Raw genomic sequence first — 27,836 nt, 5'->3', positions numbered from 1 at the left:
CTGAAAGATGAAACATTACAAGTTGAAATTTTTTAGCTTTTTGCAGTGATCTGGAGATGGTATGAAGATCATATTTACCATTTATACACGGACAATGCGAAAACGAATATATATTGATAATTGAATAATATTTGATACTAACTGCAACGACAGCTGGTGTATGCAGATGGATAATAGCCTTGATATCTGGGCGGGCTGCGTGGATAACTGAATGGATCATGTAGCCGGCCTTGTTGATGCCGAAAGACGTAGTTCCGGCGTTGAGGACCTCTCCCTGCATGTCCAGTTTAACGAGGGAAGAGGCAGTCACTTCATGGTACAGGAGTCCAAATGGATTGATCAAGAAGTGTTCTGTGTCTTGACTTAACCGGGCCTAGAAAGAGAAAGGACAACAAGATCATTAGACAAGCTACCATTACATTCACAAAGAGACGCTCTTGAGTTTTCAGCGAGGGGACCTTTCTGATTCCAAAGAGAAGCAGCCTTGACCTTTACTACATTGTGTCCGTACTGTAGGATGAGAGTACACCTTCATGTATGCAATCAATTTCTGTACCAGCATTCCTAAGCTGTTGATCTCCCCAACCTATGAAGTATCCAGGATGTATACTTAAATATCTCAGATTGATGGATGAATGGCTAGATCTGACTGATGTAAGCAGCTGCCAGGAGGTTTATTAGTCAGATCCCCCCTCCGTATTACAAGTATATCTTTCTCAAAACTGGTGCTACTAGGGACTGCCCATACAGACACTGATGAGATGCATCATGAAGTATTCATCAGATCATGGAAACCATATATTCCATAAACTAGCCTATGTCGGGATATTACAGCCACCAGTCTCCAGGATCTAGCCCTAGTATACAGCTGTTACACAAATTCTATAGTGATGCTCTTCAGAAACTGCTCGAGTCGTCCATGGTAACGATCGTGGCCCTAGCAACCACAAGAACTGGCCATAAAGCAAATAGTGTGGAGTCAGCCAATATTCAATAGCTATATTAAGACGCATGACTGTTGATCAGTCTCAGCGCTGCAGACCAAACTTCGAATTCCTAGCCATGAAGAAAATATCATCAAGTGATTTATTGATTGTTTCTGAATGTGACCTAATTGAGACAATGCATGAAGTGAGCCAAAAGTAGGGGGGCCACCAAGCGGAATAAGCACCACCTGGTCATTCAACAGTGGAACCATTTTTGATCCATTCATTGCCGAAGAGTAAAGTCAAGTTTTGCCAACATGCCAAGCATGGCTGACAGAAGAGCAGATCTAGGATTCAGTTGTGCACAATATGGCAGACAGCGGAAGACAAGATAGCAATCTGAAGAGGACCGGGATGATAGACTTCCTCAATCACTTTCATTTCATTTCAAGGCCAATGCAATTCACGCTTTCGGTTGAGGACACAACAACGGCTTTTCAATTTTGAACCAAGTTGTGGTGAAACGAAGTCTATGTATATAATTTGCAACAGTATGATCAAGCAAGGGCAAGCAATGTCAGCCTTGATTGGAAATCTGAACATCAACATGCCAGAGAGGTCATTAGAAGTTCAATTTAAGATTTCCTTATCATATCCTTGACTTCTGCTATGGCAACTGCAGACAGGTTTTTAATGTGAAAACTATCTGATAAACTGTGTAGACTCAACTCAAGTTGGCATTGGTTGCTTTTGTATTTGGAAAGTGCTGTACATGAGCCCCTCTACTCTGTCCTAATGGTTGTCCACTTTCCTTTGGGGTTGGTTACTGTTCTTGAAGGTTGTCCCATCAACGCAGCACGAAGTGGACTCAATGACTGTGCATGGACTCTCAGTGTGATAAATGCCCCATGTTCTGTCAGTCAATGCAAGATGCAGCCTATTGTCACAGTGGCATAGACTCAATGGTCTCAATGGCATAGACTATGATCGTTATGAATGGATATTGTCCAATATGGATAACATACAGCACAGAGAAACTACACAACGAAACCATTGTGTATGGACAACCCTGGACTGAATGAGATTCAGCTGTTCACAGGCAAACATATCAATAAATAGGTGAATTGTACAGGTTTCTCCAATCGAATCAGACTAGTAGATGAATACAAATGGGTCTAGCAATATCTCTAATTGTTCAGCAATGATACTTTACCACTCAGGGCTACGGACTTTCAGATTTTCATTCATTTATGAATGGATTATGAGATGGTCCCCACCTGTGGATGTATCACGTATGCACCATGCTAATTCCTGGTAGGAAGTCGTATGAATCATACCAACTAGCATTAACTATGATGTCAGTGTCAATGCTATGGCCTCCCATGACACTACTGCACCAAAGCCAGCCTCTGGCATGACAGCTGGGCTGGTCACTGATTCAGATCACCACTTCTTCCCTGCACCAGCCGACAATACTCATCCCAAACTTGAAATGAAAACCATAGGCATTGACGTCTGGCATTTAGGTAAACCTCAAGCTGCCACACCCAAGTCTGCATCTCCTCCCTCCCATCCCCCTTGAGTTTAACTCGCAGCTGAATGCAGTTCACTGTCCACAGGTCACCCCCCCCCCCCCCCATCTATAGCAACACAAATATCATTTCTAAATGCAATGAGTTACAACCCTTTGAGAATGAGATTTGACACCCGACACACATATTAAAATATAGTCAATACAAAACTGAATGCGTGTATTCAAGCGCAAATGGCATACCGATGCACACACTAGACAGAAATAGTACAGCCCAGCAGCATATTAAATTATATGATTCATAAAGGTTTAATAAAGAGCTCTGTCCTCTTGTCCCCAGGCAGGCCAGTATACTTACTTTGCACAATGAAAGTCAACAAGGTATGTTGCGCTTTGTACACAAACATAAACCTATTGAATAAATGATCACATTGATTGTCAGGTGGAAAAGCTAACTCTTATTGAATGGGGTCTATTGTAAACTTTAACTTAGGCTTTCATGCCAGGGTCAATACAAAACCGTTGACCATCACCCTGACATGAAGAAATGGAGACCAGAATCACTCGACTTACTCATTGAGATCAGTTACTTGGTTGAGCAGAGCTGTCACTCCAGAGAGTCTACGAAATGAGCCGCAGCCCAAGCAAGGGTGAAATTGTGAGAGATTTTGCCCAGCTTCTGTTCATGTGGAGGTTGCCAGAGTGTCAGCTGGAGCACTCACAGTAATTTGGTGTGTTTAAAAGTGGCCTCTTGAAAGTGGGAGTCAATGATAATCCAAGAGAACATGTAGAAGGCTGCATGAGCACCGACCATGTGTTTAGTGTCTACAGGACCCATGCATGGGCATGGCCCACTGATGCAACCATCTGCCTAGAGATTGCGTCTGATCAGTCCACAAATTGGAGGGTGGATGTCGAATAGAAACTGAAGCCAATGAAGGCTTGCCAATGGGAAGCAAGGCAGATGATAAGTTCTTGAGGCTGCTCACTTTTAGAGCAGTAGACTATGGTCCATACATAGGTGCCAGCTTTGTTGATCTGTAAATAAAAGTATGATGATTACTCAGGCCTTCGCTATGCAATCTCTAAAGGTACGAACAGGCAAAATGCATCATCCTTCAGCAGTACACTGGTTGCACTGGCTGTACATATGCACATGAACACACCATGTTTACAGTTTAGAGGCCCTTGCTGATATATGTGGCACATTCATCAGCCTAAATCTGACAAGGAATGTGCCGTGCATATGGCTGACTCTTTTTCATAGCTTATATCATGAATATCATTTGCATACAGCCTATGCATGTAAATACAGCCTTGCAATGTCAATGTATTGATAAACTGGTGCCTTTCCATAACAGTCACTGCAATATGTTACATGCCGTTATATTTCAATCATTTTCCATTTTCTGATGAGCACGTACATGTACAATGAACTATGTAAACTGGATGTCATTATGTTGGTTGATACAAAGTCAATACCTCGGGAGGCAGTGGGTTTGTTATACTGCCCGCAAATATCCATCAACAGACCTACTTTCTGTGGCTGTTGTGCATCTGTAAATGCATCACAACGACTCATAAATATTCAAATGGGTTCCTATCCCAAAAGATTAGAATATTTATATGTATCAGTGGAAAGTTTTATACTATCAAGTCTGTTCTGAGAACACTTATTGGAAGCCGACAACGATAATGTTTCTATACAGAGGCCAAGATAAACATGCTGTCAATCAGTTGATAGGTAAATCAGTTACCTGCATCAAACAGGCAAGTTCAATACAATCTACACACAACCATCCACCTACCCCCACAACCCATAAACTTGACAAAACATATGAAGGTATTAAGGAAGTTTCAAAGGCTCCAGACCCCTTCCATCTGAACACAACCGACCCCTACCCCGACAACTCCTCAATTGAGGAAACGTGCAGTTTGACAGGCTCCAGACAGCCACCTTGGTTCTCACGGACCGGTATTCAGTCAGCTCACTTTCGCAAGTAATACGACTGCTCAGAAGAACTACAGCAGTGTGCAAGACTACTGTGATGCTCTGGGACTCTTGGATTCAAGTGGAAGCCTAAACCTGGCACTTGAGTAACATTCGATGAACATTTATTCATACTGATCTTCCTCCACAGTATTTCCACCGACTTCCAATCCCATGAGACTACCGCTGGCCAAACTCCAGGTTCGGGTAATGCATGGCCAAGATAAGTGAATAATCTGTGTAGGCAAGGAATTGATGGATGGCTGCAGGGATAGAAGCGTTAGGCTAGAGAAACGGTGTATGTTTCGCATTAGCAAATCTATCAGAGCAGTCTCGGTCACATCAATAGCACTTCAAAGCCTTAACCTGCCCAAAACTTTGACGCTTGTAACAACATGTCAGCATGATTTTATGAGCTCCATGTAACATGCTTTCAAACAGACCCAGGATGGAATGTAGTGATCCCATGTGAGGCCCCAACCACCGAGGCAACCACTGCATGACATCATGACTCACCCACTTCATCAGGACGAGGCCATGCAAAGAGTGATCCAAACGCTATCTATCCACCACACAATATATTCCGGACATATGAACACAAAAGGATATCAGACAGGATACATTTTCATTGCAATGTCACAGATCAACGCGTTACAATGGGTTTTTTTTAGATTGAGTGGGGCAACAAAAGACAGACCTGCAGTTCAAGACTTTGCCCAAATGGTAACTTCTATCACTGATCAGGTGAAGTCCCTGGTGACAATTTGAAAGGTACTCGCCCAATCCAGCATCTATACGCAGTTGAAGCAGTTAACACTTGGGAATATACATGAGCCGACTATTGGAGAAATCAGATGCCTCTTCACCATATTCTGTGAGATCATGCGATAAAACGTTGATCCAACAAAGAGTATCAGTATGTAAGCCAGAAAGGCAGGTGACAAGGAAATCTCATTTTAGTAAGCAGTGCTTTGATATCTAATCAAGAGATAAGAATCAGAAAGGATTAGCCAGTGTTCTTTTTGCAAAAGAAATGAGACACCAGGATTTCACTGTCTCAGTGCTACAAGATGCACTACATTGGATCAGGGAAGGCCAAAGCCACGCCTACAGCAGCACACCAACGCAACCAGAGGTTGCCTGATCTTTACTGACTGGGAAGCTTCAGAGATTCAATTTAGATGCATCGCAAGAAATACTTGAGGATTACCATGAGGACTCCTAAGTTGAGATGCATCCCTGGAAACGAGAAGCCTTAAGACCTCTGTAAATATTCGATCAGAATGAGTCGTGAAGCTACCACTGTTCTTGCTGACCCAGCATCTCTGTTGCTCCGGCAGGTACATCAATAAGACTCACCCCCTCGACTGGCCAATCACAGTAATACTTTAATGACGAAGCCACTTGCTATACTCTTTGTCTCAATACTGAGCAGACGGAGGGACGCCAGCATGATTGATTAGGTATGACATCATCCTGTGTGTGATCCATCCAAAATGATAGCATGACACAACGTCAATTTTGCATCGTTAATGATCTCGAAATGGTAACAGCTAGCGATTCCAACTCCAACAAGTCATCATACACTGGTACAACATATGGAGTTACCATGGAAACTAACATAAACGACAGGATAACGGAATTATAGAATTCATTAGCCATGGTATCTCAGAGATGTACTGCCTACTGGGGCTTGTGTGAATAATACGAAACATCATTCATGGGGATCCGAAGATGATCCACAAAATGGAAATTCCAATATATGTTTTAGCCCAAGAATATGAAGGGCTTATAAGTTATAGTTGATTTCGTCTGTGAATGATGCCAAATGCATCACCACAGCCACATGCGAATGTGACATCTAGGGAAGAAGTAGGTTGAGTGAAAATTGTCCCCCCCCTCCTAAATTAGGCCGAATTTAATCAGATTTTCTATCAAAACATTCCTGTTTGCAATGAGGTCAATTTGACTGAGATGGCACTTGGCATGCATTGGCATACCCGAGTGCCCAGAGGTCAACTTGGGGCCATTACATTGACCCAATCAGTCCAAACTTGAAGATACACTCTAGATATTTCAATGAATATCGATGAATAGGAATTCAATTCATGTTGGTTTTTGTGTGTCCTTCTGCTGTATCTATGTCCACGGGCCTACACTTTTGTAGGCCAACGAAATCTCAAATATTCAGGGCAACCCATAGGCTGTATATGTTGGTGATAGTCGAAGTATTGAATACACCAAATACGAATTTTACCTGAGGCTGTAGAGGCTACCAATTTTTTCTGGTTGTGTGGCATGAAGCCATCATCATGGCCCAAAAACCACACACATCGAACACTGTGCGCAATGCACATCCATAAAATCTATTTGCCACAACCTGACTAGTACCTTGCTATGAGCATCTTTGATAACCACAGGGTACAGACATTTTGAAAACAGAAGCAGAGAGATAAGTAACTGGTGTGCCTTCCGCCTTCGACTAAAGTGCAACAGCCATAGCGTGGTGGTTGACTGCCTCCAACACGTCACCTATCTGATAAACACGACGACCAATACGAAAATGGCACACAAGCCATTTCGTTTCTCTTTGAAGCAATAACGGAAAAATAGTTCTTGCACACCACAAAGTTCAGTGCCCTTCTTTGTAAATAGTGTCTGAATCATTTTCTATCCGGCTTCCTGAGCCAATCTTTATAAACCCTGGCTCTTTTCTGTTGTAAACATGAGAAAAGAGTACAGAATGTTGTGATGCTGAGAACGCACTCTATGCTTCAGATTCAACAAGATCACGTTCCTACATTGTTGTAGCTGACTACAATACGACTACCTGTTAACTGTTTACATCGATGACTGCTTGCCGATCTAGAGAAGAGGGTACAAACATGAAGTAATGCCTGCCTAATACAAACTTGATGGTACATGTAAAGACGATCAACAACATGTGGTTGAACTGGCTATGACAGTACAGACATTGCATGATTGAAGCTCTGCTAGTGTGATCAGTGCTGCAATCTTGACAATTTCTTCAAATGGGATGAGGGAGGAGCATTCAAGGAGAAGTATGGAGTGACTCAGACTCCTTGATTTCTACCTGTCACTGTACACTTGTACTTGAAGTATGTTGGATTGAGGCAGTGATTTGGCCTATCAGAAAGGCATAGTACATTACTGAATAGAAATTTTTGAGTCAAGGTCTACATGATGATGAGCGAACATACTGCATTCATGGAACTGAATCTGGGCTAACAAGCCCTTTAACTCATTTCCTTCAAGTAGATGAAAACAGGTCAAGAGGCTGAAGTTGTGTTTTGTGGTTGACCTTGTCAATTGCATGAGTCAGAGCACAGGAATCTTTACTGAGGTATTCAAGTAGGCCTTCATGCATTGTTTATCTTGCTGCAACTTTGGTGGTATTCCTATGTAAACTAGACTCCTAACTCGCAACCTATTTTAGAGAATAGAGTAGAAGAGTAATGGATCAGATAGAAATGAATTCTGTCCACACTCTGAGTCACAGGAGCCCTCAGCAGCAGTCAAGTCTACTGACTGATACTGTGCTGAATCGTACCCCGTGCATCCTGGTTTGTCATATTTCTCCAGCTTAAGCTAGTTCTGAAAGCCAAAGCGAGAATTTCATCTCATTTTAGAAAGCAAAGGAAGCAAAGCTACAATAATGAATCTGCCGTTCACCAACCCAGTCAGCCACATAAAGTTCACACCTTGAAACAACTTCCACACTACCAACAGGATACATATCTGTGGAAAATTATCAGATAGAAAGCAGGCCATTAACCACAGCAGCAATTTATCATGTCAGTTGGTCTGCAAACAGTTTCCATTTCATAATCATTCAATTACTGGTAATTGCCATGTACAATTTATGTACGAAATCTATTTGTTTATGTGCTGGAAGTGAAGGGATGAGTATGGTGGTAGACTAATACTAATAGATGGATGCCCGGGTGCGACCATTCAGTATGCATGGCAGAGTTGGCTGGAATACACAACGACAAACTTGCCCACTGGAAGTACGGCACAATGTAGGAAAAGCGGAGGACAGAATGATAAACTACAATATGCATTAAAGTATAGGGTGTGATCGTTCAAAATGGTCTACCATCTGACAGCTCAATGCCGTCACTGACATACAAATCCTATTCAACTTTCAACTCTCAAAAATGTACTCACAGTGATATGGTTGTAGATGTTATGCGTCCATCCAAACAAGTCAACCAGTCTGTAGCACGATGCCACCTTATTTCTCAAGTTTTTCTCTGCCTTTGTATAACTTAGTGAATCTACACCGCGGATGTCGGCCACTGGAACAACGGAACTGCTGACACCGCCTGCAAGAAACAATTCACAAAACCTCAAAACAATAAGATAAGGTACGGGTTCACGGTCTAACTACCATAGTTCAAAACGGACAAACTCAATATCATGGCTGCATCAAAATAGAAGGTATCCCATTGCTGTCTAAAGGTGTTAAGAGATATACCTTGACACTAACCCTGACTCTGTCCGTTGATCACCTACCAAAGCTGATCAGAGATTCGGTTGTCAGTTACTCGCATTGTAGAAAAGGGAAATTTACCCTATTTCCCACTGAGGACACTCGTGGGTTGATTGCCTAACTCACATACTCCACTCACCTTTGCCTACTCCTCCACTACTTCTAGCATTTGGCAACAATAACTCAGAGATTTGTTGGAGAGCGATCAGACTGGCTGGGTGGGGTCCACTCTTGATTTGACTCTCAATGATCGCCTCCAACTCCTCACGGAACGCCTCACTGTTGAGGATTAAGGACACGCGCTTGCGCTGCTCCATCTGGCGAACGTCTTCCTTGATCTCTGCCGGCCGCCTCAATTGACGAATGTATTCTGGGTCCTCTGGATCTGCAAAAGAGGATCAAGACCAGTGTTAACAAGTTATAAAGCTCAGGCCTCTGTTTCCCACCATAGTTTGACAAGTGTCTTCTCAATCCGTTCCTAAAAAGAATCATGGAACCTGTAATAAAGGGTCTCAAGTTCTTGTCACCTTACTCCCCCCCCCCCCCCATTTCATATGTTCTTTGACCGAATGTGGAGACCAACACACTTTACATGTTCATGTCCATGCAACATCCAAACACATGAGTTGAAAATGTTGTTCTGTCTATCACACACCTCAGCTAGCCATGATAACTTAGACTTGATGCCATTTCATTGATCGAGACCGAGAGTATGAGTCTTGGTGGATTAGCACAGGACATTGATTATCGGAACATCCACATGCACATTACCTTCCAGCTATCATGTACATGAAGTCAGTAATATTCTATTGAGTCCTAAACAGTGTAACATAAATTCACTTGCGCAGATAATTTGATCAATTTTATTGAACTAAAGCGGAGCACACATCAATATCTGTACTATGTACTTTTTGTATGCATTCTCCATAGGACTACCTGTATATAAAATACTTTGGATTTTATGCTCGAAAAAGTAAATTGAGACCTGTAGGCCAGTAGATGTCATATCATCAGACTTCTCAGGCCAGTTCAGACAAGGCCATCTCTAAAGTCAAGTTATTTTTATTTGTCAAACAATTTTTACATTTTCGACTTCATAGCATGTGATATCATGACATGAAATCTTACACACTTGAAAATGTTGTAAGAGTTGGCAGTGAAAATAATATGAGTGGAGGAGATAAGGGAGGTGAAGCCTACGAATAGAAGGCAGGCAAGGCTCTGACTCGCCAATTCGTTATTTATTGAGTTAGACATGAATGGGGTCATCTCAAGAATTCTGGGTTATCTCTATGGCCATCTTGATAATGAGCACTATGGCAAATACAAGTATATTACTTTGATCAGCATTTCTGATAAGGTAGATCTGGAAAACACACACTGCTCAAACAACCGGAAGCAACCACGGATGAAGACTGGTACGAAACATCTCGGTGTGTGCCCGGGTCAAGCTTGGTGCCCCAACAGGCTGCTATAGGAAAGCCCTACAGCGAAGTGGCCAAATGTTATGTAGTAATGCCATTATAAGCCCTTACAGCATGCCCTCACTACGACCACCAGATCCGACAGCAAGCTTGTCTCCCACAAATCAAAGCACGATATTAGGCTCAACCTTATAAACTGTTTGGTCCTTAGTGGACAACAAAGACATCCAGGACAAGTCCATGTTCTCAGCACACATGATCAGCCACTATGTTGACACCTGCTACTACAATAAACTTGATATCTGGGGCCGAATGTGCGGGTCTTTTCTCTGAATCTCCTTTAATATTCACAACCATAAAGCGTAGAACTGACAAGTACTCTTCAGAAAGTTGAACATTGGTTATGTGCCCTTCAGTCAAGCCTGTCTTCTATATTGTTCGCCGAGACATGAAAAAGCTTCATAATTTGATGTAGGTTTTAAAATTTAAGAAGTTTTCCAATTGTAGACTGACCTATTTATAATACATAGCCTGGTTGTACTTTTAACAACAAACAACCACCAGAACTCCACAAAGATCTTGCCAAACAGTCTTTTCTGGATTGAACCAGTAGGCCTATGTACACTGCATATTTCTTGCACCTACTACAAAGTACAATACAACCATGAACCTCACCCTTTTTCATTACTAGTTACCCTTAGTCCATCCAACACACCTCAGGTCCAGGCGGTCACAATCCTTTTAAGAATATGAAGAATGTCTTTTCACAGCACAGAAGCCCGAGAAGGAAAATTTGTGTCACAAAAATGGCCTGCTGCTATGCTATACTGACAGACTGACTAACTTGACAACCTGGACAAGAGGGCACAACACATTTATCCATATGGTTATGGTTATGGATAATAAATTCGCATAATGCACTAGTTTTAGTGTATTTTGAATATCAGATGGGACCATGGCGTACCCTGGAAACTTGAATATTCAAAGACCACCTGTCACTGTTTTGGTATCAGTTCAGTAGAGTGTTTATATATCGTTCCCAACACCTATTAAAATGGAAAATCAGGTGATAATATTCATTGTAATAATTATGTTGAGGATATTCAGAGGGCCTTTGCTCCCCTCGTTCCCAGGTACCCCAAACCTCGTCCCCAGGAGCCCTTCTGGTATTAGAATGAAAGTTCAGGCTAGGCCCTACTCAGCTTTGCACTAGTACAACAAAGGCCTACATTTTACTACTCCGCAAACTGATTTCTTTTTTAAATAGCTTAGACATGTTAGAAGTGATTAGGCTGTGAACAAAGCTGGTAAAATATGCAGACAACATTCAGTTCACGAGTAAACATAATGTTTACACTCAGACTGGTGGTGAAGAGGTCAAATTTATCTTCTGGGGGACAATTCATTGTCCAAACATTCCTCAGTAGACTTTATTCCCAGGAAATTTTGCAGAGATCAAGTAAAGCAAGAGGTTGATAAACTTCCCTATCCAGCTGTCTCAACCTTGCCTTTGCGGATTTGGAATCCGCAATCATTCCTATGACATTACTGTCTCATGTCAGGAGAACACCCCCAAGGCAAAGTAGCCAATTGGTGACAGTCGAATTGGCAAATGTAACACATGAAATAGAAATCTTCAACAGAAGCATGCTCAAAGCTTGTGCTGGAGCAGTGTGGCACCAGCATTATTGATTTGGGATGTGGAGTGGAATCCTGAGGAGGCAAACAAGACAGAACCAGTTTGTATCTTATCTCCGTACTTCGAGCAGATCATCAGAAGAGAAGACTTAGACAGACACGATCAATTGAAGTTTGAATTCCAGCTTATAATGTAATGAGCTCGAAGGCAGCAGAAATGATCCCACAAAAGACACACAAGACATTTGTATCCAGATTCACCAGTCCATTTGTGGTACTTTTTGCTGCCGGCTGTCCCTGGTTACATTGATTTTTTAAATTCTCAATCTTTAACCATCACCATCATGAAGAGTAAAGAATCTTATTCTTACCTATGGTATCAATAAATTTGCCCCCATCTCCTGAAGGGCCATTCACTTGCGCTTCTTCCGTCATTCTTGATGGTATTTGCTCCCTCTAACCTGCAATACACAAAAAATACAAAATCTGTAAAGATCTTTTTGAGAACACTTAATTTTATCCAAATCACATGCACTGAGTGACTGACATGACTGATGGACATTATTATGCCTACATCAGACCTAGGCAAAATCTGGAGGCGAGCCAAACTTCAATTCTCACAGTTGTTTTTCAAGACCTCATCACACCACAAAAACATTTCCAAAATAATCTACCAGAGGCAGAAGGCAGAGAAAATTCATCAAGTGAACCACATCATATTCATAATAAAAGCAACAAATGAACACCAACTTCATATCCCTGATCAAACACACTTTATGGAAAAAAACACATGTCATATATTTTGTCTGTCTGGGGTCCGACTTGCTTGATTCAATGATTGATAAAAGATGAGTCACCAGACAATACTGATAATCAATACATGTACATCCTGCATGTAGGTTGTCAACTGAGAATACAACATACTGTGGAGCACTCAGACAACAGGGAATGCATTCAGAATGAATTAGACTGCAACAATGCCTCAGTATGCTCCCTTGTCATCACTATCCAGAAACTGTGGTAAGCATGCAAGGTCTGGTCCTTGGACTTGGTGATGAAGGATGACATGACGGCACACATTTTATAAAGCTGTGTAGCCTACAGTACATGTTTTTGTTGGCCAATAATTTAGGCTTTTCATGAACAATGACTGAGCAATGACTGAGAGTGAGAAACCCTTTTGTGATTCAACAAGCCATGCCTATGGGCAACAGATGACTCACTAATGATCACCATGGTTTCAGCCATTTGCTCTCATCAACATCCTGGATTGCAACAACAGCTCAATGTGCTCTTTACATACATGCAGAAAACCTTTGTTGGATAACAACAACTGATGGCATAACCAAGCCAATGTCGTACATACACTTCCAAAATGGCAACAAACATCAATTAATAGGCCTTTTCAAAGAAGACGAATGGAGGCAAATCAAGTGAACTGAAGCCACTCCACTGATAGTACTTAGTTGGCCTATGGCTATAGTATCTGTGCACTTGATTGGGGATACGTTTACGAAGACGTTGCGTCACGTCACATCACAGCAATGTAAAACCGTCAGAGCTGCAATGCATCGTGACGACGGCCAGTACTATGTAAACGTTATTCCCAATCAAGTGCATGAATCTATAGTGCATATCATACACAGTGCATATCTATATAGTGCACGTCATATACATCCACATGCAGGTGCAGTGCATGGATACAGCAGCGGCATGGGAAAAGTGGGCAGGGCAGGTCCTGTGAAGAACCACTAAAATAGTGCAACACATCATTTTACTGCACATATGCTTGTTTTGTATGAATCCATTGGTGTTGCAAAGGTAACTCTATATTTCAATGTGTCAGATAACCTTATTCAACCGTGTTGGGAGAAGATATGAGGTAGGAAACTGAACTGCATCAATGTACACCAGACCAAAATAATCAGATTCAAAATGGCTGCCGGTTCTGACCTCCGGAACACATCACACATTTTCAGGGCTAAAAAGCTGGAACATTTAGATGTAAATACACTTGTTTACGCGATATATATACTCTTTTACTACTCATCTATTACTTGGTTAACTTGCTGATATATCCTTAAGTACGGAAATTTGATGCAGAGCAAAATTCCACCACAGTATCGGCAGGAAAAATCTCCGCCAGCCAACTCCTTCTCTTCACACACGCGATCGAGCCGCTCAGAAAATACCGGTTGCTCCCTTCAAAATATCCTCGCAAAATCCACTTTTCCGAGGGCATGTAACCTCCAAATTTCACACAGTGATACATTACTATATTGCACACAAGCCTACCTGGACGATTTTGTGATGTATTCCGCAAGATCCGCCGAAACCCGCCTATATTTTGACCCAGTTCCTCGAACAAGGCCCCGCAAAAATATGCAAATGAGGCAGATGTGTAGACAGCTGTTCCATTCGACGGATTCCTCCCACCAAAATGGGTGCCGCACTTGGAAGTGATGGGGCTGTTACATAATTGCTCATCATTCATTTTCGGACAAGTGAATGCGACTCTAGAACAGTGTCTCCATGATAGATAACTTTATGCGGTTGTGACAATGACAATTGCTTCTGATGAGAGGAGAGATGTCTCATTTTTGCATTGTGTCCTGATTGCGAATGAACACAAGGACGAAGGCTAATCTTGGTTGTGACTCTTACACCACACTAACTGTGAGTGTCTCCTTTATTGTCATCATCAGAGGGCATGTTTGAATAGCTTATGTTGTAGAGACGACATACTCATTCTTGAATTATATCCTGAATTGTGATTGGGGCGACTCAAGAAAAGCAAGCTGATAGCTCAGCCTAGACAGTAGGCCCTGCTGTGCATGTCATCTAGGGACAGTGAGATGTTAGGGCAGTTCAGACGACTGCTGTTGGAGAAACAAGGCTGTGAATGTCTTCCAGAAAATTGTGAAATGCTAGCTTAGACCAAGTCAGATTATAATGCATGTACATGTACTGGAATAACGTCCAGCTTATACATGTCAGAGAGAAGTTATAGCTCAATCCAAGGAAAAGGGTCCGGGCCTTTGGCAAAAGTCATTTCTATAAAGAGCACAGTCATCCCTAGCAGATATACATAGGGCCACGGTATATGAATCCGTAGGATATTTGAGTTAGGGAATGGTCCATGTATCATAATCATTTTTCCTCGGTACACATTTTTGTCCCAGCTCAGAGCTGCGGTAGTGTCATTGATAATAAACCATGTCTTTGAGGATAAGTTTTACCGTGTTCGTCTGCTTTCTAAGGTGGCATTTTGTCCGCAAGTGGAATACTAAGATTTCAGTGATTAACATAATAGCTGCAAGTTTTTGGCATTTTAGACTCATATTTCGTGCTATAATAACTACGTTGTAAACATAATGCTCAAAATTGATTCATGAAAAAGTTGTTAGGGCAATATCAAGCAAGCAGTAATGGAAAAAAGTGTAATTCCATTAACTGAATATTGTTTTTAGACACTATAACATTTTAGGCCTACTTTTCCGTAAACCACGGGAACAATGTATGTGAAAAAAACAACACATATAAGTGAGGCGCCGAGTATACAGTAATTGTAACGGTAAAGAAAAGCTCGGTCTCTGAAGTCTCGAGGTCCGGAGTCCGTAACTGTGACGGTCACGAGAGTGGCTTGTCCTTACGGATAGATCGAGAGGGCGGTTTGGGGTTCCGCCGACGGTGCTCGCATGCATTGGTCGTATCGCCGAAACCTTTACAACGAACAACAAATCTGGTGGCATCCATGACGGTATAGGAATTGACGGTGAAGTAACAAAAAAACTCGTGGCATATCGGATGCGCATCCGATGACGGTAAAGAAATTGACGGTAAAGGATCTCGTGGCATATCGGATGCGCATCCGAAGACGGTAAGGGAATTGACGGTGAAGGATCTCGTGGCATATCAGATGCGCATCTGATGACGGTAAAGAAATTGACGGTAAAGGATCTCGTGGCATATCGGATGCGCATCCGAAGACGGTAAGGGAATTGAAGGTGAAGGATCTCGTGGCATATCGGATCCGAAGACGGTAAGGGAATTGACGGTGAAGGATCTCGTGGCATATCGGATGCGCATCCGATGACGGTTTTATATACATATATATATATATTATATAAATTTTAGTTTTACACTATTATGTAAGTGCAAGCTCTAGTGAGCTCACACGACTGTTTGACAGTCCTGGCTCCTCCATCGTGCTGACAACATGATGAGAGAGATGAGACAGTCACAGCCAGGCAAAATAAGTCTTGGCTGCTCTGCCAAGTTGTCAACATGGTGAGAGAGATGAGGAAGTCACAGCCAGGCCGAATCAGTCCTGGCTGCTCCACCGTGTTGACAACATGATGAGAGAGATGAGGAAGTCACAACCAGGCCGAATCAGTTCTGGCTGCTCCACCGTGTTGACAATAATTATGGTGAAAGAGATGAGACAGTCACAGCCAGGCCAAATCAGTCTTGGCTGCTCTGCCAAGTTGTCAACATGGTGAGAGAGATGAGGCAGTCACAGCCAGGCCGAATCAGTCCTGGCTGCTCCACCGTGTTGACAACATGATGAGAGAGATGACGAAGTCACAGCCAGGCCGAATCAATCCTGGCTGCTCCACCGTGCTGACAACATGATGAGAGAGGTGAGGAAGTCACAGCCAGGCCGAATCAATCCTGGCTGCTCCACCGTGCTGACAACATGATGAGAGAGGTGAGGAAGTCACAGCCAGGCCGAATCAATCCTGGCTGCTCCACCGTACAGACAACATGATGCGAGTGATGAGACAGTCACAGCCAGGCCACATCAATCTTCGCCGTACTGTCTAGTTGTTAATATGGCGAGAGAGATGAGACAGTCACAGCCTGGCCGAATCAGTTCTGGCTGCTCCACCGTGTTGACAATAATTATGGTGAGAGAGATGAGACAGTCACAGCCAGGCCAAATCAATCCTGGCTGCTCCACCGTGCTGACAACATGATGAGAGAGGTGAGGAAGTCACAGCCAGGCCGAATCAATCCTGGCTGCTCCACCGTACTGACAACATGATGCGAGTGATGAGACAGTCACAGCCAGGCCACATCAATCTTCGCCGCACTGTCTAGTTGTTAATATGGCGAGAGAGATGAGACAGTCACAGCCAGGCCGAATCAGTTCTGGCTGCTCCACCGTGTTGACAGTAATTATGGTGAGAGAGATGAGACAGTCACAGCCAGGCCAAATCAGTCTTGGCTGCTCTGCCAAGTTGTCAACATGGTGAGAGAGATGAGGAAGTCACAGCCAGGCCGAATCAGTCCTGGCTGCTCCACCGTGTTGACAACATGATGAGAGAGATGAGGAAGTCACAAATTCGAATCCCACCGCGGCTGGGAGAGTTCGGCACACTCTTGACGCTATTAGAAAACTTACATAAAGATAAAGTTTGTGGAACCATTGATATCAGCAATGGCGGATTTGCACTAAAAATAGAGTCGATTTTCTTGGAGTCAAGTCTGCATACTTCGTTTATCGTACTGATATAGCTCACTGTGATTTAGAGGGAGAACTTGGGTGCTCTCCCAACGTCGTGCACCATGCATGTTTCTTCATGGTGTGCCAGGGCTCTACTGCAAGCTGATGACTAGCCAGGGACATTGTCACAACCAGACAATTTGAGGACTCAGCCAGGGACAATGTCACAACCAGACCATTTCAGCCGGAGAAGGGGCAATTTGATGGAGGATTTTTCAAGTGTTCGTCATAATCATCTTCAAGCCATGTGTTCTTTTTCAAATTCACTTATGACATTGACAAGATATAGGACTACACTTCTGCAAAGTTTGATGAAACTCCCAGCATTAACTTTTTTTTTAAATCACGAAAATGTATGTATACAGAATGTACACGGACCCTATCGCAGATTTAATTGTGTCCTGATCATGAGCCCGCTCCTGGCTCCCCTGCCGTTGGCCAACCATACTACATAGTACGCACATTAAACGTCCCAATCCTGTAGTACATGAACTTGTCACCCTGTTCAAAGACACCGGAGCGAAAGTGAAAAACGAGGACATTTCTTTTTCCACCGCAATGGGCCTGTGTTTTTTACCGTCGCTCTATATTGTTACCTGCAGAAACGACTTTCGGCCAATGAGACAGTAGTGTACCATATCTCTTCTGGATGCCTCCCCTTCATAGCTTGTCATGTTGCCGGAGAGAGTGTACCAAGTCTTTGCTGGATGTGCCATGCCCCTTCACTATGCGGTATAGAAGAGACGGTCAAGTACGTTGTACCTGTCTTTACCAGCGTGGTGAGATGATAGCTCGGCCTAAGGCAATAGGCCCTGGTGTGCATGTCATCTAGAGCACAGTGACATGTTAGGTCAGTGTAAGACAGAAACTGCTGTGGGAGAGACAAAGCTGTGAATGTCTTCCAGGAAATTGTGAAATGCTTAGGTTAGCTTAGGTTTCTGATACATGTCTTGTGTCCAACAATGCCTTCTGTGAATAAATGCATTGTGCCTCACAAGGCAACGTCCTCCCGACGTGTTGTGACATCAACATGTTATGGGGAAGTGTCTTTCAGCTATCATGAAGAGTTTCGTCCTTGCTTGTGACAACACCTCTTGCATGAAACAACTTGTCTTTATGATGGTGACAATTTATCTTTATGATGTGACCTGTGAACACTCAGTGGGCACAACCCATCAACGACTTGCTGGGATACAGCGTGGTGCTGCCATCTACCAAAAGGTTTAGGAAATGGCATTGAATGATGAAAGTTGGCGACACTACCGCCCACATCGTCATCGGTCTCGAAGGCACTTCATGTTGCTGCCCAGCATTACTGTAATTTCATGGAGCAGACAGTCTTATGATCCAATGAGGACAGTATGGGGCAGAAACAACTTCCTGGTTGGTATACCTCTACAACCATTCATGATATAATAAACAAGGCCAAGTTTAGTTATGATAATTAGATTACGTTGTAGATACAGTACCAAACTCATGACCAGATACATTACAGACTGAATCGATGTTCTGTAAACCCCATATTTTTTTGATTCGCTTATAAAAGTTACCACACAATTTTGTGATTGCAGAAACTATTGGTGGAAAATTGTGATGCTCTCACTACGAACTATAGCCTCAAAAAACGGGGGTTTACAGTATGGCGAACATGGTCTCAAAGAATGAATCAACGCAGTTCAACTATGAAGTGATAATTCACGTCTCTGGCAATAAAGTCACTTTTAAACTGCCAAACAATCTTGTAGAGTCAAAACATCGGTTCACTACAAGTTCACATCCTTTGCTTTTTGACAAGTTCTTATCTAATTCGGAACAGATACTTCTATGGTAGCAACTTATAGTCACTTTCCTCAAAGGTTTTTTTACTTCTTATTTTTATCTTTGTCTTTGTCCTTATCTTTATCCTTCTCATTTTTAGTATCCTCCTCCTCTTTTTGTGTTAAATATCCCATAGCTTTTTGAATGGCTTCACTCTGCGGATCAACACCGGGTAAACTGCCTAAAACACTTTGTAAAAATGCTGGGTCGTTCATAACCTCAGAATAATCGTCTTCATCATCCTGCAAAGAGACAAAAATATATATTACAAAAAAAAAAAGAGACAATTGAGAATAATTTCATTCCACGACACGTCTTAAACGAAGGAATGAATATGATATTTACAAGTAGAACTATGATGATATAAAGTAAATGCAGAAATGGACTCTGGGCCATCATCAAAGCGTATCATATCTCTATTTAGACACAAACATGTAAAGCAGTTCTTGTTGCAGTGGTCTATTAAAGGGACATAAACGTCCAGTTGTGTCATGCTCTACACATATATTGATCATGAATGGATTCCGACAGGTCCAAACATCTACCTTTGATGTTTGAGTGGATTGTTTCGACTTCAGTGATGGTTCATCATCCGTTTCCATCGGAGCAGGTGTGTTGCTTGCTGAAGGATCCTCTGCAAGAAAGAAAATTCTTCAAAATCATACACTTTTCTCAGAATTACAGAATGTTTTATGCTTAGTTGTACTGAGCCAGTTGTACTTCAATTTGAACTTGTATTTAGACATTAGAACTGGCACAGCACAGGGCACTAAAATTGGGGTAATTCCTTGAAAGCTGTATTCAGTTAAAATGGGAAAAGTCTCATGAAAATGTGGTCAAATAATCACGTACCTGATGCCATGGACATCTGCATTGACATCCTGAGAGCAAACTCAATCTGTTCCTCCTCGGTCATGGAGGAAACGTCTTGATCAGCAGAGGTGGGCTCTGTAGACTCTGTCCTCATCGACATCTTGATAGCCTCCTCCAGAAGGGCTTCCTCATTGCTGGCTGTTGAGAAAAAGTATCATGTACTTACAGATTTGGTAACCAGAACATCCCTATCAAGGAAATCCATGGCAGTGACAAATATGATCCTTAACAATTGAGAGCTGTCCTGATTACTGAGGTCAAATTCTATGAAATTTTGAAGTTCAGCCCTTTCACTTTTCAGTTACCAAGTACAATGTACTCTCTCAATTTATGGTCTACAAAAAGAACCGGATAAATACTGGGAGAGTACTCTTCCTGCCCATAGATGACACAATCAGAAAATGCTCTTTACTCACCTTCACCAGTAGGCTGTGGTGTCTCTGCCGCAGAACCAGTGGCGACTTTCCTTGCCTCCTCTTCCTGGCGAGCTCTTTGTTCCTCCATCGATACACGCAAGGCCTAGAGATGAGGTTTGAAAAAGTTAATCACAGTATTCTCAAGAAAAGAGATATTCGTAACAATGCAGGACTCCTTGGTCAGACAGAGGTCAAGTTCAACTCTTACAACAAAGGGCAGATACCCTTGCCCTGTCAAGTTTTCTCCACTCCTTGACGTGAATTCAATGCATCTCAGTTGGTATCAAAGCAATTGTTGCATTGGAGCTCAATGACGATATTGGCTAACTTACTTACCAGTGCTAATTCAGGATCGACATTGGGATCAACTCCGAATTCGAAGTCAGATGATGCCATGGCTGGCATGGCTCCACTGCCATCTTCTCCAACAATGATTGGCGAGGTGACCAGAGCGTCAGATAGGAGAGGACCAGGGGGGACAGTCACCAGATGTGAACTGAGAAGTTGGAAGGAACATTCGTAAGTATTATAGTACACAACAGAATGTAAATCACTTGTTTGTGTGGTTTGGCCAATTACAAACCTACAATGAAGTAGGATCTTAAAGATTTATCTTCAACATGGAGAAATATCACCGAATAGCTTGATCTTCTTTGTCTGCATTAGCGTGTATAACTTCAAATGGGGCACTTTTAACGCACACTTATGTAATGTGCGTGTGTGACCTCACCTGGTTCCATCCTTGCCATTGATAGTGTTCACAAATGCTGTAAGTTTGTCAGTGTTGAGGTTCTGAAAATGATAAGATAAGGCTATTATAATACATAGTGCCAAGTTGTATTGGAGATTACATTCAAGCCTCCTTGAATAGCCTCTTACAACTCCTGACTTGACTCACTTGACTTACACCCATAACTCCAAGTGGAGCATTGGGTGCCAACAAGATTTTTCCACTTCCGACTGACCTGGGCAGCTTTCTAAACATGTATCCAGGTCATCCCTATCACATTTGCCAGTCTACATGAGAAGAACTCGTCACATCCCCATTCTCAGAGAAATTGTCCATATGACGGTAACACCACTCACCTCTTCTCCAAAGTTGACAACATCCACATTGACTTTTTCCTTTTTGAGCCTTTTGGCAAGTTTCACAAGCTGAAAAAGATGAAAAGTCTGTGTTGAAACAAGAGGAAATCCAATCCAATAAATGCAATTTCAAATTCAAACACCAAATATTGTCCAAATGAGCGATTCTGAAATAACATCTTACCTCCTTCTCATCCTCTTCTATGGGACTACCAACGAATATGATGATACGCAATTTATGATTCTTCCCCTGTCGATGCTTTAGAGCCAACTGAAAACAGAAAAGATTATGAACAAATGAACAGAACTTGTCTCAGAGCTTTATGTGGCTTGAGATTTTGGTGTATATATCATTCTGCACAGATCCTGTGATGGGACAGACCATGGTCAAAGAATGATCTAACCCTATCCACAATACTTCTACTTATCAGAATGGGCGCCACAAACTTACATGAGCTATGCGTACTCCTGATATAAAGCTGGTGATGCCCTTAGGCTGCACTTGGTGGAGCTTGGACAGTATTCTGCCGACATCAGTTGTCAATGTTGCCAAGACCTCAGTCCTAGAAGAGAAGGTTATTCATCAAATTCAGACAAACTGTCGAAATGAAGTCGTAACATCTTTACTGTAGATAACATAATTTGGAACACCAGAAGCCTGAAGTTCAAGAAGGCTTTAGCTTTCTTTAAGTATCTTGTTTTCTGCACTATTTTACACTGGAATCTAATTCAAACTGGCCGAGATTGGAGTGAAAGAATTGGTAGGCCGAACCATGCTCTAAAAACATCCGATTTTAAGACCATTTCCTGTCAAATAACTGTGGCTGTGCTTTGAACATACTTTGCCAAAGTAAGTAGCCCAACATTGTTCTCGGGGTTGGACCTGGTCTTGGAATGGCACACCAGATTGACAGCATCCTGTTGAGCTTGAAGACGTGTGGGTAGGAAGTCACCATTTCTCATAAAATCACTGTTGTCCACACTGAAAGTGAAAGTGAAAAATATAGAATTCATGCGATTGAAGATGACTGGCCTCTTCTGAAGTAAATGTCTACTTCATGACTTCATGGCTTCCTTGTGTGAAAACTACAGTACTGGACTGATCTTTTCGAAGTTCGGGACGAGGATTTTTACATTCAAAAACTATCAGCATCGCTCCAGCCACCCTGTGACAGTGCATCTTTGGCCAACGGCGATGCGGTGCCGTTGGCATTGACACTCGGGGTGACCGGTCTTCTTTTTTTCATATAAAATTCACTAATTAAATATCACAACACAATTAATTCATAATGCAGGACCATCCATAGGTAAGAAGAACAAACAAGAAGGGGCAGAAAGAAGCATGGAGGGCATCAGAAGTTGGCAACATAGAAACTTCTTGCATTTGGCCACCTATCGGTGAAAACTGAAACCAACTATTGCAAACGAAATCTGCAAGTCATCAAACCGGCCTCTTTTTATGTCCTCCACAAATCATAAAGGGCACATCAACCTCCATAAAATTATCATTTATTAAGGCAGGAACAATCTATTAATTGAGTAGTAGCCATTATTCTGAATTATAGACAGAGAAACCGGAGAAATTATAGTTTATTTGGAGATTCTCACCAGATCATAGTACTTTCGAGCACCATCTTGACAGATTTTTCCCTGTGTTTGTGCCAAGCTCGGTCATTGGCTGATTGAACGCAACTCGCAATAAATTGACCAATGAAATCACCGGGAACAAAATATTTGGTAGTTCACTCGACTTGTAATACTGTAAAGGGTTAGTTCAAAACCTGGCATTGGCATTGGCATGAAATGTTTGGGGTTGAGAAGATAATACAATAAATTAAAACCTCCAATTTCTAACTTTGGCTGAATCCAACCTCCATATATTTCAATTCTGATACGTCATCAATATCTGGACAAGACGTTGGCTGTAGTTAATTCGCAACTGGAGTGGGTAAAGTGAGCTAAAAGTCAATGAATAAAGCTCCGAGTCAAAGGTGCATGCATTGCAGTTTGTCATTAAATTTTAGAAACAAGTGATTATTGGTGCATTGCAGATTGTCCTTTAAATTATAGAAACCAGTGATTATTGGAGGACGGCGTTGACAGACACCTGGGAAGAATGGCGTTTTACAAGGGTGCTGCAAAAGAAGCTGGGAGGGCTCAGATCCTCATGAAAAGACGACAAAAGGAACATGAGGAACTCGAGTTCAAGAAAAAGAAGCTTGAGGAAGATTTGAAATTAGGAAGCATTGACAACAAGTTTGCTGCGCATTATGATGCTATCGAGCAGCAACTGAAATCTGACACGATAGGGTTGGTTACTCTTGATGAAATGAAGGCAAAACAAGAGAGCTTTGTCCGGGAGAGAGAGAAGCAACTTGCTAAAAAAGAACAAGAGAAGAAGCTGCTGCTGCAAAAACAGGAAGAGGAGAAACAGCGTCGAAAGGATAGACAGAAAAGTGTTCTCTCATTTGACATTGAAGATGACAATGAAGACGACGACGATGATGATGATGATGATGATGATGATGATGAGAAAGAAGAAGAGGCTCCTATCGTCACATTCAAGTCTAAGAAAAGACTTGGCAAAAACCCTGATGTTGACACAAGTTTCCTACCTGATATCGATCGTGAGGAGATAGAGGGTAAAATGAGGGAAGAACTAAGACAGGAATGGGCCGCAAAACAAGAAACTATTAAAATGGAGGAGATTGAAATCACGTTCAGTTACTGGGATGGTTCTGGTCACCGTAGACAAGTCCGCATGAAAAAAGGAAATAGTATTCAGCAGTTCTTGCAGAGATGCTTGGATATGTTACGAAAAGAGTTCCACGAATTGAAAACTGTCACTGTTGACCAGTTGATGTATGTGAAGGAAGATTTGATCATTCCCCAGCATTATACATTCTATGATTTCATTGTGACAAAAGCCAGAGGAAAAAGTGGACCGTTGTTTAGTTTTGATGTTCACGATGACATCAGGATTGTTAGCGATGCTCGAGTGGAGAAGGACGAATCACATGCTGGGAAGGTGTGCCTGAGAACTTGGTATGAACGGAACAAGCACATCTTCCCAGCAAGTCGTTGGGAGCCGTATGATCCAGAGAAAAGCTGGGAGAAATATACCGTGTCTGATAAGGAGGCTGCTCTGATTACTGTGAAGTAGTGAAAAGGAACTCAACTCCCAAGCTCCTTGACAAGTTAGTGGATTTTCTTTATGCCACTGACAATACCTGCTCATATACTTTTATTACATTCATGGGAATGGATCTCAAATTAGTTTTAGGCCACTGATGCAGATCCCTCATGAAAGCACTGTGCTCTGTTACCAGACCAAATGCACTCTACATATGTAAACTTCAATTGTATGATGGACTATTCAATCAAGTACATGTAATTTGGAAGACATTGAGGGACTCATATTTACACTGAGTCACAACTGCCAGCTACATGTCATGATGTTAGCACAACTAAAAATCATGTAGCGTTGCATGCTACATGATTTTTTCTGATCATGTCAAAAGTACATAAGCTCGACATAGACTACAGTATTTTCAGTATCTTCAAGCTAGTCCCCTTCTGATGTAAATGTAGAAAATTCTTGAATGATGTTGATTTCTCATTTCAGGAAATGGAGACACTCCTTCCTTCAGGTGTCAGGAGAAAATTAGCTGCTGTGCTGGTCTGCAGTGTCGGAGGGATTGCTGGGACTTACCTCTACATCCAAAAGAAGTGGACTTTCTGTGGTATCATAAACTTTATCAAAGATCGCTTCACAATTGGATCGTCTCTGGTTGAAGAACGGTTAGCCGCCTTACGCCGGACAAAAAGCAATATTCTAGTTGTCAGTTCTGTTGATGAATGGAACAAAGCATATGAACTACTCCAGGATGACTTGTCTAGAATAAAGACATTGGGACTTGACTGTGAATGGGTTACAAAAGATGGGAAGTCACAACCTGTTGCTCTTCTTCAGGTTGCAACGCAACAAGGAACTTGTGTTTTGGTGCGTTTGTGCAAGTTTGAGGACAGTATCATCCCTGAAACATTGAAAGAACTCCTTGCTGATCAAAGTGTGAAAAAATTTGGCGTAGGAATTGCAGAGGATGCTTCGAAACTGTTCAGTCATTATGGGTTACAAGTACTAGGTTATGTCGACTTGTGCTATGTCGTCCTGAGGTCGCAAACATTCAAGCATTTGTCTTCCTGTGGCTTAAAGCGCTTGTATGAGGCTGTGTGTCATAAGAATTTGGATAAGAATCGCTTTGTTCGCTGCAGTGATTGGGAATGCAATGTTCTCACATCGGACCAGATAAAATATGCAGCCAATGATGCAATCAGTGCTGTTGACATATTCACCGAGTTTGTTCTTCATCGTATGTCCAGAGGGCAGTTGGGAGATGGTGATTTAGTGGATGAATTTCAAAACAAGGCTTTCTCAATGTCGCAAGGGATTGTTGATCTCCGATACACTGCTTCTTCGTATACTAAGGTTCGCTCTACGCCCAAAAAAGGCCCGTCTAATCTGAATGCGGCGCAGAAAAGAGACTCCAAAACAGATGCAACTCGTTCTTATTCTTTGCGGCAAAGACCACTTTATCATAACTGTCAACTTCGTGCCCCTGATGGACAACTGTTGTGTACTTGTGATAAGAAGAAGGCTGAATGGTATATTCAGAAGGGCATTGGGGACAAGATTGCTGATGAACCGTTGACTGTGCAACTACGTTTTGAACCAGCAGGACGACCGGAATCCAAGGAGAACTATTACTTGCAGGAGAAAGACAATATCTGTGTGGTGTGTGGGGCCCCAGAGTCCTATGTCCGCAAATGTGTCATACCACACGAATACAGGAAGCATTTTCCGTTGCTTTTGAAAAATCACCGCTCTCATGACATTCTCTTGTTGTGTGTTTCTTGTCATCAGCGTAGCGGTGTTTACGATGGCTTCCTGAGGCAACATTTGGCTGCTCTCTGTGATGCTCCCATTGGATCGGAAGAAGACGTACGTTTCCATCAGGATCCTGATCTGACAAGAGTCCGTTCGAGCGCCAAAGCCCTTCTGAACTCGGGTGATAAAATACCCACAGAGAGACGAGAGTTTCTTGAAAACATTGTAAAAAACTATTTTGGTGTTGATTCTCTTGATGTTGATCTCCTACAGCAGGCAATAGATATGGACGTTAGAGTACCATCAGATAAATTCTCTCCGCATGGTTTAAAAGTTGTGCAATACATGTTAGAAAATGGTGGCCTTGTTCAGTTTGAGAAAACATGGCGGAGGAATTTTGTCAAGACCATGCAACCCAAGTTCTTGCCACACAAGTGGTCAATTGACCACAATCACTCTGAACTACAAGGTATAGAATCTGAACTGAAACAGAGACTTGGGGAGTGATAGAAAAAGGCTCGTCATGTTGTGAACATTCTGTATAAAAGACTAACAATGGGGAGATACAACTTCGCATTGTGGCAAAGGCAACGAAGTGTATGAAACACTTGATTTTGTTGTGACATCTATATTTTAATAATTAGTAAACTCTGCCTAAAATTTGTAGCTGTGTTTGTATAGTTTGGTGAAGGCAGGCTTGAATGGCTGCCCTGTAGGCTTTGCAGTCATAGGCCGTCAGGGTAATCATTGAAAAAAACTTAAAATGTGACATTGTGTATCATTTTGTTTTATTAAATGCTGTAAATTTGACGTGGTATTCACTGGTATTTTGTGATCCAACCACATGGGTTCGATCCCAACTCTCAGCAATTGACTTGGGAAGTTTTATATTTGTTTGACCCTGAAGAGAGTAAAAAATCATGGAAGGCAGCACTGAGGTGGGTAGTCCTCGTTCACCAGCACCATGTCAAAGGAAAGAGGTGTAGTTTCTCAAAAGCTTTGGATTTATTGTAAGGATGAAGAGTAGAATCACCACTCTCATTGACTTGGGGATCTCTGCCTGATTGTGACAAGGGATTAGCTCTGCCTTGCCTTGTCTTGATTGTGACGAAGGACAAGCCCTGTTTGTCCTTGTCTCCTGCTCTGCTCTGAAGAGATGTCCCTGGCTTGCCAAAAAAAATAATGAGTGAGGCCGGCTAATGTAACCCCCCCCCCCCAAGC

General features: G+C 42.3%; 3 protein-coding genes across 16 annotated transcripts in view; 1 reads left to right on the top strand and 2 right to left on the bottom strand.

The window, feature by feature from the left end:
* Positions 1–14,440, bottom strand: part of LOC135489064 (protein hu-li tai shao-like) — a 32,496-nt gene extending 18,056 nt beyond the window's left edge. For 8 of the 10 annotated variants that reach the window (XM_064774169.1, XM_064774172.1, XM_064774176.1 and 5 more), the window contains exons 1-5: positions 14,321–14,440; positions 12,397–12,486; positions 9,103–9,348; positions 8,639–8,796; positions 143–373 (exon numbers count right to left, since the gene is read on the bottom strand). In XM_064774169.1, the coding sequence (XP_064630239.1) occupies positions 143–373; positions 8,639–8,796; positions 9,103–9,348; positions 12,397–12,460 (699 nt within the window). In that variant the 5' untranslated portion in view covers positions 12,461–12,486; positions 14,321–14,440. Of the gene's footprint in view, positions 1–142; positions 374–8,638; positions 8,797–9,102; positions 9,349–11,062; positions 11,234–12,396; positions 12,487–14,082; positions 14,203–14,320 lie in introns of those variants that run through there. The other 2 variants (XM_064774170.1, XM_064774171.1) reach the window with 2 other exon arrangements.
* A 4,524-nt stretch (positions 14,441–18,964) lies between these two features.
* On the bottom strand, positions 18,965–23,401 carry LOC135489101 (26S proteasome non-ATPase regulatory subunit 4-like). Its single transcript, XM_064774270.1, has 11 exons — positions 23,336–23,401; positions 22,569–22,709; positions 22,179–22,290; positions 21,912–21,998; positions 21,728–21,796; positions 21,372–21,433; positions 20,978–21,137; positions 20,642–20,744; positions 20,205–20,363; positions 19,898–19,986; positions 18,965–19,594 (listed from the first exon to the last, which is right to left on the bottom strand). Exons 1-11 carry the CDS (start codon positions 23,359–23,361, stop codon positions 19,397–19,399), a joined length of 1,206 nt encoding a protein of 401 aa, XP_064630340.1. The 5' UTR covers positions 23,362–23,401; the 3' UTR covers positions 18,965–19,396.
* A 132-nt stretch (positions 23,402–23,533) lies between these two features.
* LOC135489538 (protein FAM50A-like) lies at positions 23,534–27,425 on the top strand. Of its 5 annotated transcripts, none has more exons than XM_064774936.1 (3): positions 23,534–23,680; positions 23,798–24,924; positions 25,353–25,474. In XM_064774936.1, the coding sequence occupies exon 2, from the start codon at positions 23,844–23,846 to the stop codon at positions 24,888–24,890; it is 1,047 nt and encodes a 348-aa protein (XP_064631006.1). In that variant the 5' UTR covers positions 23,534–23,680; positions 23,798–23,843; the 3' UTR covers positions 24,891–24,924; positions 25,353–25,474. The 5 variants fall into 5 exon arrangements, with proteins under 5 accessions (XP_064631006.1, XP_064631005.1, XP_064631003.1 ...); XM_064774935.1 differs by having other exon boundaries at positions 23,534–23,718; XM_064774933.1 differs by lacking the exon at positions 23,798–24,924 and having other exon boundaries at positions 25,353–27,425.
* Positions 27,426–27,836: the final 411 nt, after the last annotated feature.

This window comes from Lineus longissimus, chromosome 6 (genome assembly GCF_910592395.1).
Source record: "Lineus longissimus chromosome 6, tnLinLong1.2, whole genome shotgun sequence".
Taxonomy (NCBI): Eukaryota; Metazoa; Nemertea; class Pilidiophora; order Heteronemertea; family Lineidae; genus Lineus; species Lineus longissimus.
The sequence above is the reverse complement of the archived record's forward strand: the minus strand, read 5'-3'. Positions and strand labels throughout refer to the sequence as shown.

Bases quoted from the DNA above. Each gene is read 5' to 3' on its own strand.
- LOC135489101 (XM_064774270.1), bottom strand. From the start codon at position 23,361: ATGGTGCTCGAAAGTACTATGATCTG. The intron at 21,797-21,911 runs GTAAGATGTTAT...CATCTTTTTCAG, and splicing joins TAGAAGAGGATGAGAAGGAG to CTTGTGAAACTTGCCAAAAG. The intron at 20,745-20,977 runs GTAAGTAAGTTA...CCTCATCTCTAG, and splicing joins TCGATCCTGAATTAGCACTG to GCCTTGCGTGTATCGATGGA.
- LOC135489538 (XM_064774933.1), top strand. From the start codon at position 25,356: ATGGAGACACTCCTTCCTTCAGGTGTCAGGAGAAAATTAGCTGCTGTG.